The sequence below is a fragment of the Macrobrachium rosenbergii genome, chromosome 9 (assembly GCF_040412425.1).
Source record: "Macrobrachium rosenbergii isolate ZJJX-2024 chromosome 9, ASM4041242v1, whole genome shotgun sequence".
NCBI classification, from domain to species: Eukaryota; Metazoa; Arthropoda; class Malacostraca; order Decapoda; family Palaemonidae; genus Macrobrachium; species Macrobrachium rosenbergii.
The window spans coordinates 12,770,162-12,787,661 of NC_089749.1; the positions used below are offsets into that span (position 1 = coordinate 12,770,162).

The 17,500-nt window shown below is 34.7% G+C and overlaps 1 protein-coding gene across 1 annotated transcript in view; it reads left to right on the forward strand.

The window, feature by feature from the left end:
* Ten-a (tenascin accessory) overlaps positions 1–17,500 on the forward strand; it is a 1,082,171-nt gene that overhangs the window by 858,041 nt on the left and 206,630 nt on the right. The window contains 2 exon segments of the mRNA XM_067108410.1: positions 9,250–9,444; positions 15,579–15,788. Of these exon segments, the coding sequence (XP_066964511.1) occupies positions 9,250–9,444; positions 15,579–15,788 (405 nt within the window).

Genomic DNA, 17,500 nt, shown 5'->3' on the forward strand with positions numbered 1-17,500 from the left:
GCGCTGACCAATATTAATGATGCGGAGATCAAAGCGGTTTCTCTGTTTGCCCGGTTTTAACATTCCCTCCCTCCCTCTGGGGTGATCAATCTTTTCCTTGTGTGTGTGTGTGTGTGTGTGTGTGTGTGTGTCTGTCTGCTCCGAAGGACACCAGCGGTGTAGTAGGGGCGTCTGCTGGCTGGAAGCTGCTGATGTCTGTCGTGGAGTCTGGTCGTTTCGAGATGGGGAGGGGGGTATCTCTCTCTCTCTCTCTCTCTCTCTCTCTCTCTCTCTCTCTCTCTCTCAAACACTCTTGAAATCTTTTACTTTTTTATTTAAGTCATTTTTCTCTCTCTCTCTCTCAAACACACACACAGTTGAAATGGTTTTTTTTACTTTTTATTTAAGAGTCATTTTTATCTTACGTGCTTTCTTCTCAAGAGCTCTCTCTCTCTCTCTCTCTCTCTCTCTCTCTCTCTCTCTCTCTCTCTCTCAAACACACACACAGTTGAAATGGTTTTACTTTTTTATTTAAGAGTCATTTTTTATTTACGTGCTCTCTCTCTCTCTCTCTCTCTCTCTCTCACAGTTGAAATGGTTTTACTTTTTTATTTAAGAGTCTCTCTCTCTCTCTCTCTCTCTCTCACACACACACAGTTGGAACGGTTTTCCTTTCTTCAATTCAAGAGCTCTCTCTCTCTCTCTCTCTCTCTCTCTCTCTCTCTCACAGTTGGAACTTTTCCTTTCTTCAATTCAAGAGCTCTCTCTCTCTCTCTCTCTCTCTCTCTCTCTCTCTCTCTCTCTCTCTCTCTCTCTCTCTCTCTCTCTCTCTCCAAATAGCTTTCCCTTCCTTTACTTAAGAGGGTCTTTCTGTTGAAATGACTTTCTCTATCTATTATTTAAGCAGGTCCATCTCCCTCTCTGTTCAAATGGTTTTCCACCTCCCACGTTCTTTATCTGGAACGCTCTCTCTCTCTCTCTCTCTCTCTCTCTCTCTCTCTCTCTCTCTCTCTCTCTCTCTCTCTCTCTCTCTCTCTCTCATCAACAAGATTCGGTTTTTATTTATCCATGGAGAATACATGCTCTCTCTCTCTCTCTCTCTCTCTCTCTCTCTCTCTCTCTCTCTCTCTCTCTCTCTCTCTCTTTGTCTACTTGTGTCTGGATGGTTTTTGGCAGTCTGTGTTCTTTAGACAGTTCTAGCCATCAATGTTTGCTCAGGTAGAATGATATTGTCTTAAAAATCAAAATGATGCAGTTTTAATATTTTATTTACTATCATTGTGATTCGAACAAGCTTCTTTCAATAGTACCTTTGGTACACTCAACTGTTTTGAATAAAATTACATATCTTATCAATCTTCTCCTAGGAATTACATTTTTATGGATGATCAGAGGCATTGATTAGTAATTGTTCTTGTTTTCATAAAACAAAATGGCGTAAATTAAATCCTTATGTATCGTAAAATCTTGATGTGTAACCTTGATAATTTTTCATGGTTTTAATCGTGAATTTCACGACGAAATCTGTTCCTTTTTTGTAAAACTTATACAGAATTTTAATCTAAAAGAACATTTAGAATTTACATTTGGATCGTGAAATCTGTGATAAGACCTTTATCTCTTTAAATATTTTGTGCGAATATATTTTTCGTTCACCAAATAAGTTATTCAAGTGGATTTTGCAACTGTAATTTTTGTTAATTTTTACGAACGAATTTGGATTTAAACTGCAACCCTTTTCAAGGATATAGCCCTGGAGTTTTCAGTTAAAATGACATTTTGAGGTTTTACTTTGTAAGATTTTGCAGTGAAATTTTCGTAGGTGATGCTTCATCTTTCCGAGGTGATTGTTGAAAATATTTGCTTATCAGCTCTATCTCTTTCCTCCGAAATTGAAGAGAGACCATTTGCAGATCCTCATGTTGGAGACGAATTGTCTCACTTTTCAAAAAGACTGCCTGCGAGGTTGTGTTGTGATTTTTCAAGGTCACAATCTGCATAGTTTCTCTCTCTCTCTCTCTCTCTCTCTCTCTCTCTCTCTCTCTCATACACATACACAGATTTATACTGTGTATATAAATACATATATATAAATACATACATATTGACGCATTTCCTGTTTCATATAGCCGAAGAATTATTTGTGTTGTCTTTACTTATTTGAATATCTTTAGTATTCACGCGTGAATATGTTGTCCATTTGCATCCTTCAGTAAATCATTTATTGGACACAAATGCTTCCTCTGCCTTTTGTGCAGATCAGAGGAGAGAAAACTATTGAATAAAAATTAATATATTCTTGAAGAGAGAGAGAGAGAGAGAGAGAGAGAGAGAGAGAGAGTAGTAGAAGTAATGGGAAACTTAGAGCAGAACAAAATAGAAAGCAAAAAAGAAACCTCTGCTTCAAGAAAGAAAGCGAGCAAGGAACGAAACTCAGAGAGAGAGAGAGTGAGGCGCTCTTTCTCTTAGAGAAAACAAAAAGAAAGTAAAAAGAACGAAACTCAGTGTGAAAGTGTGGCTCGCTGACACCTAAGGAAAGTGCATAAAGAAAGTAAAGAGAAACATATCCTCAAAGAAAGAAAGTGAGTAAAGAACGAAACTCGGGGTGAAAGCGAGGCGCGCTTTCTCTCAGAGAAAGAAAAAAGAAAGGAAAAGGGACATACGCTTGAAGAAAGAAAGGAGCGAAAATCGGAGTGAAAGTGTGGTTGGATAACAATTCTTGGAGAAAGAACAAAAAGAAAGTCAAAAAAGAAAGAAACTCGCAGTGAAAGTGAGGCGCACTGACTCATAGAAAAAGAACAAAGAGAAAGTAAAAAAAAGGCAACCTGTGCTCGAAGGAAGAAAGCGAGCAAGGAACGAACCTCGGAGAGTGAAAGTGTGGTGTACCCCGATGCGTTTTGACAGCTACATCCATTAAATCAAAGTTAGAGAAGATTTTCTTTGTATGCGAACGTGCGATCGGACCGGCAGTGGACATTAAGAAGGATCCCCGCCACCCGGCCGCTGGCACGTCCGACTCGCTAGGGAGGGGGGGGTAGGGGAGAGGGTGGAGGAGGAACTCTCCCCCCTCCCCCACCTTACTACCCGACTTAGGCATGGACACTCCCCACGCTGTACGTGTGAAACCCCAAGCTTTCTTATTTCCTTTCTTCATATTTTTTTTTTACTTTCACTGTTCCTCTTCCTTTTCCCCAGGGGGGGTGAAATTCCCCCCCCCTCCCTACCTTACCACCCGACCTAGGCAAGACCCCTCCCCCTCCCCACTCTATGTTGGTTTGTGTGTGTTAAACTCTTGACTTTCTTCTTATTGTTCTTAATTATTTTTACTTTCTCTCTTCCTATACCTTCTTTTCCCAATATCTAGAAATTTCTGATTCTACATAATTATTGCAGATATATATCATTTTGATAATAATAATAATAATAATAATAATAATAATAATAATAATAATAATATCTAATAAAGCTGTCGAATGAGAGTCTTCTTTAAATTTGTAGGTTATATAAATTTATTTTCCCGTCACATTAATTTCCATATTTTAACTTTCGTTATTTATTCATTGCTTCATTTATTTTTGCAACAACTAGAAAGAGATTTAGAGGTTGAGGTGATGGCCTTCTTTTTTTTTCTAATATTAGTGGGTCCCAGTAAGTGGTTTTTTCCAAAGCCAAGGGGACTTCTCTTTTGTACACGATCAGTATTTGCCAAAATGTCATTTGGTAAAATGAAGGTAATTATTTTTTAATTTGCTTTCAATAAATGTTTATATCTTGAGTGTCCAAAGTTTCACGCATGTCGTATGTCGCTCGTCGTTTGTGCCAAGAAGTGGTTTTGCCAAATGGACCACTCCACTTGAAATTTAATAGATGCTTTTGTTTTTATTGGCTTGTAAATTATTATTATTATTATTATTATTATTATTATTATTATTATTATTATTATTATTATTATTATTAACCAAAGAAAAGGTATTCGACCGATTTATAAAGATATTATTATTATTATTATTATTATTATTATTATTATTATTATTATTATTATTATTATTTGAGAAACAGATCCAGAGGTATGTATATGCACATATACATTACTGTGGATTCGTTTCTCAATTTGAAGACTCATTCGTATTTTTATTATTATTATTATTATTATTATTATTATTATTATTATTATTATTATTATTATTATTATTATTATTATTCAAAGGTAAGGCAGTCGACAGTGTTATCAGGGTGTTAGAATTTGGGAGAAATGTAATGTTACAAATTTTAATGACACCATCTTTGAAAACGGGAGCTTCATAATCGTATCTTTTAAAACTTGTTGAAAATCCACTTTCCTTGTAGGCAATTCCTTCCATTGCTGACAGAATGACGTCACCAACATAATTTTTATGTTGACAGCCTGTTCCTTGTTTTCATGACAGTAACAGCAGTTAGTACGCTTTCTGCTGTTCTTTCATTTCTTCAGATTCGTTCGTATTTTTCTGGCTGGAATTTTGACCAACCAGCTGTTGCCAAAAAATGATCCGATTTTTATCAAAATAGACATTAATTCTTTTTACCCCCATCAGCAACCTGCTATTGCCAAAAGTATCGTCAGATTTTTATCAGACCAGACATATATCTATATCCCCATCAACAGCCAGCTGTTGCCAAAAATATCATCAGATTTTTATCAGAATAGACATTAATTCTTTATATCCCCATCAGCAACCTGCTGTTGCCAAAAATACCATCAGATTTTTTCAGACCAGACACATAATCTTTATATCCCCATCAGCAACACAGAATTCCCAGAAATAGGGATATACCAGCCATTTCTGGTAACACTGGTTATATCCTTCGACCTGCCATGTCGCATTTAGTAATCCTTCCCCAGGACGGACGCATGTTATCCAGGATTAACCTGGAACAGGGGACGATGTACAGTTGTCCAGCCGTTGTAATCTGCCGTGTATTGGATAGTTTCCTTTAATATTCAAGTCCCTAGGATCATCCTTATTGATTGATTTGATTAAATTGCCTCTTAATACGATCTCCCCAAAGGAAACCGTGTTTCCGATAAAAAAAAAAAGAAAAAAAAACTGAGTACCATAAGTCGCCCAGAGCCATCGTCATATCTACCCAGAGATGTGCTGAGACATTTCTGCCTTATAAGCTGAGCTTATTGGCCCTGAAGAATTAGGGTATATAAACATAAAAATCTTGGTTTTAAATCCTACACAGTTATTAAATCATACGTAGGTATTGGATGTACTTTTAAAATTTGTAGATATTTTCAATCATGTGCTGGGACTTGAGATTTAGACGATTGAGCTATGCGTCTTTTTCATGAATTTCTCTTTCAGTTCTCCAGTTAACCTGACCTCTCCTTTCAATCTTTACTATGAAAGCCTTTTTGTCACTTTTATCTCTACCTTTCTCAGCCTTTCAACTTATACATATTTCAAAACTACTTCGCAGAAAATTCGTCTCAATTTTCCACCCAGTTCCATTTCTTTGTTGTTGAGGTTTAAGCAGTAGGATTGCGCTTATTCATCATATTTTACAATGAACTTTATAATTGTAAATATATGTAAAACTTTGCACATGTAGATGTGATCGTAAATGTTTATTTTCAATTGTTTCATAATTCTAAAGAATATGATGCGGGTTATTTTACTGCCGCAATAATTCACAAATCCTATTTTTACTGCCACATTAATTCATTAATTCACAAATCCTATTTTTACTGCCACATTAATTCATTAATTCACAAATCCTGTTTTTACTGCCACATTGATTCACAAATCCTATTTTTTACTGCCACACTGATTCACAAATCCTTTTTTTATTGCCACATTGATTCACAAATCCTATTTTTACTGCCACACTGATTCACAAATCCTTTTTTTATTGCCACATTGATTCACAAATCCTATTTTTACTGCCACATTGATTCACAGATCCTATTTTTATTGCCACATTGATTCACAAATCGTATTTTAACTGCCACATTGATTCACAAATCCTATTTTTTACTGGCACTTTGATTCACAAATCCTAGTTTTACTGCCACATTGATTCACAGATCCTAGTTTTACTGCCACTTTGATTCACAAATCCTATTTTTACTGCCGCATTGATTCACAAATCCTATTTTTACTGCCACATTGATTCACGAATCGTATTTTCACTGCCACGTTCATTCACAAATCCTTTTTTTAATTACCACGTTGATTCACAAATCCTTTTTACTGCCACATTGATTCACAAATCCTATTTTTACTGCCACACTGATTCACAAATCCTTTTTTTTATTGCCACATTGATTCACAAATCCTATTTTTACTGCCACATTGATTCACAAATCCTATTTTTACTGCCACACACAAATCCTATTTTTACTGCCACACTGATTCACAAATTCTATTTTTACTGCTGCATTGATCCACAAATCCTATGTTACTGCCACAGTAATTCACAAATCCTATTTTCACTACCACATTGATTCACAAATCTTATTTTTACTGCCACATTTATTTACAAATCCTATTTTCACTGCCACATTGATTCACAAATCCTATTTTAACTGCCATACTGATTTACAAATCCATTTTTTTACCACCACATTGACTCAAATTATTTAGTTTGGAGAGAAAAGTGTGAAATAATAAGTAAATTTCAGATAGAAATCGGTATAGCCTCTTTATGTAGGCTTCCATTTGAACACACTATTCCGCAGAGCTGTAAAACTCTACGGACTTCGCAATGAAAATTTGAATTACTCTCGCCCCTAAGAATTCAGACCGGTTTATATTTTTTACGCGCGGAACGCATCAGCACGCCTGGTTTCATATCTTTGCACGTAGCTGCACGCATCGTAATTACAAGGGTGATGCGTACGTACCATGAGCTGAAATGGCGTTATTAATGACAGCATGCCTAGTGTATTATCACCCTTTTTTTCTGAATTCGGATAGCGGCGTGGCATAATGCTTCCCCCTCCCTCTGCCGCCGGCGCTCGTTTTAATTACAAAAATTCGTCAGTTAATGACGGGGAAATGCGAAATCGAAATGTGGATGCCAAAAAGAATTTCATTTAGTTGTGAAAGGCTGTAATTTAGTGTACAACCGGGGCATTCCAGCCCATGCAAATCGCTTTCATTGAATAAAAGACAAAAAACAAATGTACGTGTTTTTTTTTTTCTTCAATATAGGCTGCGCGTGGCTTTTTTTGTACTATTATGTTCGTTGCGCGTGTGGTAGGTTTTTTAAGTCGGGCCAGGAAGCTCAGTCGATTATTATGGTATCAGTTGCATTGTTTAAGTATGACTTAAAATTACTTTTCACAATAATTCTATGTTACGTAGTCTGTTTGCATTGTTTGTCACAATTATTACTTTCACATAATCATGGTTACAATATTGTTTGTACTGTTTAACCAAACAGAGTTTTGTTTATTCTCTTCAGTGACTTTCAAAGTTTATTTGTGTTATGTAATGACAATAATGATTCACTATTATACATAGTGACCTTTAATATCACGTATCAAAATCTGAATTGGTTGGTAGTTGAAACAACTGGGATGGTATGTTTGAATTTGATATTTAATGAGATATTGTACTATATATATATATATATATATATATATATATATATATATATATATCATATAATATGTGTGTGTAATATATTTTCATATATGTGTTTTAAGTTGATAATAAGTCCACCGTCCCGTGTGTCCAACGACGGACGAGGAATCAGTACAGTGATATATATATGAAATAATATATAAAATATATATTTCCGATATATATATATTAAAGTTTGTGTGTTGTGAATGTGTGTGTGTGTGTGTGTATGTATATAGTATTTTATATACTTATATATTTTCTGAATTTATTGTTTGTGTTAAGGACCTAATTTCTATACATAATAGATAGTTTATGTTTTAGTAATATTACATTACTACCTTAAATTTTATTTAGAGATTTTATTTTGCGACATTCAAATTAATGACTAAGCTATTATTTTTATAATCAAGCCAATGTACATTCATATTTGGTGTGACATTACACTGAAATACAGCATTATTTAATGGCTAGTTTACAATGAATTAATGAGGTTTTATTGTTTCTTCAAGTTGGCGTTTCGTTCTCCTCAGTTATTTTTTTTTATTAGTTTGCTGTAAAAGGAAACTATTGTGCCGGCTTTGTCTGTCCGTCCGCACTTTTTCTGTCAGCCCTCAGATCTTAAAAACCACTGAGGCTAGAGGGCTGCAAATTGGTATGTTGATCATCCAATCATCAAACAAATTGCAGCCCTCTGGCCTCAGTAGTTTTTATTTTATTTAGGTTAAAGTTAGCCATAATCGTGGTTCTGGCAACGATATAGGATAGGCCACCATTGGCCCGTGGCTTAAAGCGTCAAGGGCGGCGGTTCATACAGTATTATAACGAGACCACTGAAAGATAGATCTGTTTTCGGTGGCCTTGATTATACGCTGTAGCGGCTGTACAGAAAACTCGATTGCGCCCAAGAAATCTTCTGCGCATTTTTTCTTGTTATTTTTGTTAATGATGAGGAGTTTGTTAAGAAAAACAGTTAATATATAAATTTTGTTGTTGGGAGTTTGATAGTGGGGTTCTAAATTCATTTATTACATTTGCGTATTCAGTATGACATACACACTGTGGGTATTTCTGTGTATGTGGAAATGAGCAACTTCATTCGAGTCCATGCAGTGAATACAGAGACAAAATCAATAAGAAATTTTAAGACATTGTAGAAGTTTCTTATCTCATATGTTTCTCAAATATCCTCAAAACCCCTTATATATTTCCTCATCCAAATATTCATTCGCCCCCTCTTTCATAACCTCCCATCTCTTAACACCCCCCTTCTCTCTCTCTCTCTCTCTCTCTCTCTCTCTCTCTCTCTCTCTCTCTCTCTCTCTCTCTCTCTCTCTCTCTCAGGCGTGTGCCCCGTCCTGTTGCGACGCCAGATTTAAGGACCATAAATCGATCAATTCAAATATTCATGCACCCTTCTTCATAACCTCCCATCTCTGACCTTCTCTCTCTCTCTCTCTCTCTCTCTCTCTCTCTCTCTCTCTCTCTCTCTCCTCTCTCTCTCTCTCCCATGCGTGTGCCCCGTCCTATTGCGACGCCAGTTTTAACGACCATAAATCAATAAATCCAAATATTCATAACCTCCCATCTCCAACCTCCATTTTTATCCATCTCACTCACACTCACTCTCCCTCTCTCTCTCTCTCCCCCCTAGGCGTGTGCCCCGTCCTCTGCAGCAATCACGGGACTTACGGAGGGGGCCTTTGTCACTGCGAAGTGGGCTGGAAGGGACGTGAGTGTGACGTGCCCGACGCTGATTGCGAGGTCCCCGACTGCGGGGGGCATGGCACTTGCGTTCGCGGTGCCTGTCAGTGCCACCCGGGATGGAAGGGAGACCACTGCCAGACGGGTAAGTTCGGCTCTATTTGTTTTTGGTCCGATTTTTCGTTTTTCATTTTAGCTTGGGAAAGTTTGTTTTTTAATGGTCGTATAGTTGTGTGTGTGTTTGCGTGTGTATGTATGTATATATGTATGTATGTATACATATGTATATATATATATATATATATATATATTTATATATATAATATATATATAATATAATATATATATATATATATATATATATATATATATATATATATATATATATATATATATACATATGTATATTTATATATTGTAATATGTACACATATATATGTGTGTGTGTGTGTGTGTAAACATACGCATATGTGTTACATGTAAATATAATTTCGTATGTTCTGTACTTTTATATGTTACTTTGTTTCTTATCTGTTTCAAGATATGATGATCTGTCGCTAAGGGATGTTTTATGATGCAGTACAAAAAAAAACGTGATTTATTTAGTAGAGAAACATTGCATCATTGAGGAAACAGTATATTACTGATATGCGAACTGTGCTTCTTGTTTATTATTTTCCTCGTGTGATTAGTTTTGCTCATTAGTTTCAAAGAATGTCATTTGCTCAGGCAGGGCCGCCCAACTCCATGCCCGTGGGCCAAAAGTGGCCGTTTGATTTTGAAAGTGGCCCGCTAGAGAAAAATAAGTAAAAGTATATTTCTCTTCTTTATATCAAAAAAATAATTTTTGATTTACCGCTTATCCTGAATAAAAAAGAAACATTTCTTGCAAAATTAATAACTACAAAGAAAGGTTTCAGTGGCGTCTGTTGTGTGTTACATCAATATATATATATATATATATATATATATATATATATATATATATATATATATATATATATATATATATATATATATATATATATATATATATATATATATGTATATATATATATATATATATATATATATATATATATATATATATATATATATATATATATAATATATATATATATATATATATATATATATATATATACTATGTGTATATATGTGTGTATATATGTATATATAATATATATACATATGTATATGTATATATACTTATACATATATATACATATACATACACACTGGTGGCCCGCATGAATTTTCGTTTTTTCAAGAGTGGCCCTCAGACTAAACAACTTGGACGGCCCTGTTCTAAGGATTTTTCGTCAAAGGGATCCAGAATTAATTTCCCGAATTAGCAAAATTACTAACCATTGAATCAAGTTCCTTAACTGGTTCATTTAAATACCAAACGATTTTTAGTTTTAAAACCAGAAATAAACATATTTATGAACGGCACTTCAGCAGAAAAAGAAACGAAGTATTGGAACATATTTCTCCAAAAATAACTCTGCACTTGTATGAAGAGCTATCTTGAAAAGTTTGGTTTTTTTATTTTTTTCTTTTTTATTTCAAATCTTTTCAAATTCCTTCCTGTAATTTTGAGCGAGGACGACGATTCCGTTCTCTCTTTTCTTCCACGCCTCTAAACGACAAAAAGAGGCTCATCCGGGTAGCGGAAAATGATAAAAAAAAAAAAATTTTTTTAGAAGAACGGAGACCATGATGATGATGATGATGAAGAGAAAGAAAGAAAAAAAATAACAATTGACTACAGCAGTGACTTTTGAATACAGGAATTCGGTTTTGTTCTTGTCCAGCCATCCGTGCGGCAGGTTCTCTGTTGACCGTCTTTGTTTTGTGAGATAAGTAGTGTGCGTGAGAGTCGGATCTTTAAGAGAGAGAGAGAGAGAGAGATGACGTTCTGTTTAATATTCAGTAGATCGTAGGCTAGAATCTGCCGAGTTTACTTTTGACATTAATGAGTCGATGGACTGACCAGAAGAGTGAAAATAAATGGCATTTGTATTTTGAAATATTTTTTCAAGTGTCGAATTTGACTCCCATTTTTATTTCAACATTTAATTTTTTTTTTTTTTTTGTATGTAGAATGGGAAACACAACACTGAAAAGAAATGATGTTTATTTCGAAATATTTTTTTCAATATCGAATGTGACTTTTTTTTCTTATTTTGACATTTTTGAATTTTTTTTATATGGATTGTGACTGTTTTTTTGCATTCAAAGCCAACGGAGAAAGCAGAGGTTTGTGTCATAGATATCTTTTAGATACCTTAGTAACTTGATGCTTCAAGATCTGTATTCCGTATGACCTTATGAAGTGATGCTATTTCGAAATTACGACATTCCTTATATTAAAAGTAGATGGTCAACATAGGTTAGAGATTTAGGTATTATACATGTAAACCAGAGTACGCTTCTAATTAGGAGCAACGTAGTGGGCAAAGTAAGCAAATGTTAATTTCATTTACAATGTAAAGATGATTTACATTGTAAATAACAATGTATAATTAATTTGCATTGCATATTACAATGTAAATGTAATTTACATGATATAATTTCCATTGTAGGTTACACTGTAGATGTAATTTACATCGTAAATTACAATGTAAAAGTAATTTACATTGTAAATTACAATGTAAATGTAATATAGATCGTAAATTACAATGTAAAGTAATTCACAATGTAAATTACAATGTAAATGTTGGTGTGTATTGTAAATTACATTGTAAATTACAGTGTTTAAGCAATTCACTTTGTAAATTACAATGTAAATGTAATATACAACGTAAATTAGACAATGTAAAAATAATTCACATGGTAATTTACACTAAATTACATTGTAAATGTTTGTGTGCATTGCACATTACACTGTAAACTATAATGTTTAAGTAATTCACGTTGTAAATTACAATTTAAATGTAATTTACATTGTAAATTTTATTGTAAAATAAAAGTAATTAAAGTTGTAAATTACAATGCAAATTTAATTTACACCGTAACTTACATTGTAAATTACAAGGGTTCTGTTAAATTTACAATGTAAATGTAACAAGAATCCTTATATATATATTTTCCTTAGCAAACAAAAAACAAACAAATCATCGTGTTTGTTACGAGATCACTCCAATCCCATCGACAACCCTTTTCCTTAATCTATCCGTGCTTTCTAGTCTTTTGTCTCCACCCCTCTCTCTCTCTCTCTCCCCCCCCCCTCCTCCTCCTTCCACTTCCCCTACCCACATGCCCCGATACCCTTCTCTCTCTCTCTCTCTCTCTCTCTCTCTCTCTCTCTCTCTCTCTCTCTCTCTTTTCTCCTCCACTTTTATCTTCGGTGGCGTTAACCTCTCTCGGGTCTTGGCGCCTAATATTGACCAAACCCTTGAGACCTCGCGTTTTGAGAGAGTCGTTCTCCCCTCTCTCTCTCTCTCTCTCTCTCTCTCTCTCTCTCTCTCTCTCTCTCTCTCACACACACACACACACACACACACACACACACACACACCTGGAAGGTTTATTTATCCGCGGGAACTGAAAATGTTTCCGAGAATGCCCGTATCGAGAGAGAGAGAGAGAGAGACGAAGAGTAGAGGGGAAAAAATAGACCAGGATTTTGAGAGAAGGCTCAAGTGCAGAGCATGTCTTAAAATCTGAGGAGGAGGAGGAGGAAGGGGTGAGGGAGGAGAGGAGCTAAGCATCTTTGATGTGTGTGTGTCTGCCATCAGCAGTGGAGTTGCCGACAGGCCGTGCATTCTCTCTCTCTCTCTCTCTCTCTCTCTCTCTCTCTCTATATGAGAGGGGCCTTTTACTGATGTACCTGTCCCAGTCACTTCAGCGCGATGAACAATGTGTTTTATATGTCAGAGATCGTAATAAAAATACTTCTTAAGTATAGGTAGTTGTCCTAATATTTTTTGCTAATATTTTTATGCTTTTAGATTCATGATTCTTGCGTTGTCAAGTTGACTTAACCTTCATAAATATTAACTTAAGCATTCTATCACCTTATAAAAGTGATCATGAAATAAAACAAATCATATTGAAGATCTCTGACTCTAAAGAAAAAACGAAACCGTCTTATTGGCAAAGAATTACTAAAACAGAGGTTTTAAAAAAAAATCCTTTTTGGGCGATTCGGTAAACAGTTCCGTTAACGTTCCGGTAAACGTTATGATCGTGCGTTTTCACACATATCTGCAGGATAAACATTGCCGTGCATAGAAATAGCAGCTTTATGCAAATTCGGACTTTTGCTGCACCTTTTCCTACGTGTGGTAGTTTTGGAATTAGAGCGTACGCCTGAGATAGCTTGAAGTTCAGAGTTGTGTAATAATAATAATAATAATAATAATAATAATAATAATAATAATAATAATAATAATAATAATAATAATAATAATAATAATGAGAATTAAAAGCCAAGGTAGTGTTAAAAATATTTATGTACAAACTTAAAAACTTTGTACATGATATTATAGCCTCGTTATAGGGCCGTCTTATTTCAGCAGTAATAATAATAATAATAGTAATAATTATTATTATTATTATTATTATTATTATTGTTATTATTATTGTTGTTGTTGTTGTTGTTGTTGTTGTTGTTGTTGTTATTCATAAGAATCTCATAATCCCGTGAGCCACTAGAATGGTGAAGAAATCCGCAGTGTTGTAAGTGGAAATTTATATTTTTAATATGTATTTGCACTTACAACATCATGGATTTATTCACCATTATTATTATTATTATTATTATTATTATTATTGTTGTTGTTGTTGTTATCATTATTATTCAGAACGTTCTATTATTTTTACTGAATGAAACTACGGCCCGTGAACTTCCTAGGCAAACACCGACACAAACAGAATGCACTCACGTTAGATTACAAAATGGAAATACCAAAAAATAATGAAAACAAAAAATAAATAAATATTTACCAGGGTAATTGCTCTCTCTTTCCATTCTCTTCTTTTGTGATGCCCTGCTGCCATTTGGGCCAGGTTATTTACCAAAGAGCAACTCTTTTTTTTTTTTTTTTTATCAGTGATATTAATGAAACATCGTTTCGACTCGCTGTGCCGTGGAGAAAATAGACACGGCTTTTTGTTTTTCAGTTCTCCCCCCTGAAGGCGTTGTTGCATATTTCAAGTGTTTTCGTAAAGTCTTGGGAGTACGAGGCCTTTGTTTATACTTTTTTCTGGTTCGGTACAAAATACAGGGTGCCCCACAAAAAAAAAAAAGGAAATTTGTTACGGTTTATTTAATTTTTTGAAGCGGAAAACAGTTGTTGTTAACAGAAACTTTGTTGAAACTTTATAACTGCGTCATCCTGGAATTAAAGATAAAGGAATTAGACAATTTATATGTTCGTTAATTTTTTTTAGTTCAGTGATAAAGTAAAATACATGGTAACATAAGTTTGTAAAATACATAATGAAAATCTGAAATTTCCTTTTTTTTGTTGGGACACCCTGTAGTTACACTGTTTCTCAGTTCGTTCTCGTATTAATTACAGTAAACATCCTTTTGATATATGTGCCACTGACCTTGTAATAGACACGTATGATTCTGATTACACGAACTTAAAATGACCGATCTTTTGAGAGTTCGAAAAACATTGATGAAGTGGATGAATATCTATGCTCTTGATTTAGGCGTCAGTATATAAAAAATAGCTTTTTGTTGATATAGATAAAAATGAAGGCTATTTCATAGCTTTGGTACCATTATCCCCCCCCCTCAAATATTTTATCTCTTTACGAGAACCATACCTATATATAGTTGTCATTATCTTAATTCTACATCCATTCTGGGTACTAGATTACAATCTTATCTGGTATTCCTTTTGAATATTGATATATATATATATATATATATATATATATATATATATATATATATATATATATATATATATATATATATATATATATATATATAGTAAATACCCTGTGTTCCAGCTTTCATTACCATTACTTAAGGTTTCCGTTATAATGTGTCATAACGAAACCGCCAGTTGTCTCAGTACTTATTACTGCTTTTAAATTTATATGTAATTATAATTAATATTCTTATTTGGCTTGATAAAACTGCGTTGATTAAGTTTTATATAATAAAGGCAGTGTATATTGCGCTTATTTTTTTGTTCCCAAATATACATTCCTCTTAAAGAATACTTTATTCTTTATCATTACAGATATATTAAATAAGAGTCACATCCTTGTGTTGATTTGTACTAATAATTTATTCCTTTTTCTATCCAGTCGACTGCGTCGATCCGCTCTGCGGTGGGCGTGGCTGGTGCGTCGAAGGTACCTGCGTCTGTCGGGCTGGGTGGACCGGAAACAATTGCTCGACGGTGGACCACAAGGTGTACACCTGTCTCCCGGACTGTTCCGGACACGGCCACTACGATCTCCATAGCTCTGCTTGTGTCTGCGACACGTACTGGACCGGGCCGGATTGTGCTGAAGGTAGGATGTTTTGATTGATTTTGATACATTTTCCTACTGATATTTTTTGGCGTATATAAAAGGGTATTTTGTGAGTTATGAGTGGGTCATTGGAATTTTTAAAGGTAAGGTGGTTTCATTGATTTTGATATTTATATATTTATGTTTTTGTTGTTGTTTATAAAAGGTTCTGTTGTGCGAGTTATGACTGGGAGCTGTTGAAAGTTTTGTATTATTATTATTATTATTATTATTATTATTATTATTATTATTATTATTAATGAAATAAAAATTATAATAATTGTGACGTCATTTGCTGTCATTGCTGTATATATCTTAATCCAAATTCATCTCGTCACTATTATTGATATGAGTATTGCATTCTGTAGCGATGAAAAGTTATTCTCTCTCTCTCTCTCTCTCTCTCTCTCTCTCTCTCTCTCTCTCTCTCTCTCTCTCTCTCTCTCTCTCATCTATACACACAGGCCCTGTTTGTGTATACTCTGCGATGACAATAGAGTTATTGCTCTCAAACCTTACAGAGATCTTCCAGTCTGTCTTATGAGTTCTCTTGTTTTTGAGACAGATTAGGCCCTGTGTTTCTATGACATTTATAATTAATCACCTTTTTTGTAGTTTTTTGCTCTTTATTCAAATTGTATAGAGATCTCCCAGCCTGTCTTATGAGTTCTCTTGCTTGTGTGTGTGTGTGTGTGTGTGTGTGTGTGTGTGTGTGTGTGTGTAGTAAGCGGAAGCTTGTTACTCAGATTCATGTTTTGATGGTTTTTAGTTTTTTGTAAAAGAAAACTGTTTTTCCGGCTCTGTCTGTCCGCCCGCACTTTATTCTGTCCGCACTTTTTTCTGTCCGCACTTTTTCTGTCCGCCCTCAAATCTTAAAACTTGGTATGTTGATCATCCACCCTCCAATCATCAAACATACCAAATTGCAAACCTCTAGCCTCAGTAGTTTTTATTTTATTTTAGGTTAAAGTTAACCATAATCGTGCTTCTGGCAACGATATAGGATAGGCCACCACCGTGCCGTGGTTAAAGTTTCATGGGCCGCGACTCTTACAACATTACACGGAGACCACCGAAAGATAGATCGATTTTCCGTGGCCTTGATTATACACCGTAGCGGCTGTACAGAAAACTCGATTGCGCCGAAGAAACTTCAGCGCATTTTTTACTCGTTTGTTTTAACATTGTGAATAATAATAAAATATCCTTTCTCATCTAAAAGGAAAGTAGTTTGTTAATGGGATCGACTCTCAGAGAGAGGAGAAATTGTTGTTACAGGTTCATTAACCTAGAAAGATGATTTTTTTCCATTGAATGAGATAAAATAACGTAAAATTAACTCATGACATATTACAGTATGCATGTTTACAATTTTTCCTTATCTCTGATTTCATTATATTGTGTTATGCATACGTAATTTGTTATGCATACATATTATGTCATGCATACAAAATGATAGTGTTTAACAGGAGCGTTGAAGTGTCATTTTTAGAATATACCCAGAACTTATTAGAGAGAGAGAGAGAGAGAGAGAGAGAGAGAGAGAGAGAGAGAGAGAGAGAGAGAGAGAGAGAGAGAGAGAACCTCCTCTATATTCAAAATGTATATCGATCGAGTTTTACTCAAGTATCTTTTAGTTTCTCTCCCACCCGTCTTTGTAAAGAGAGAGAGAGAGAGAGAGAGACGCTTCTATAATCAAAATAGTCCGATCA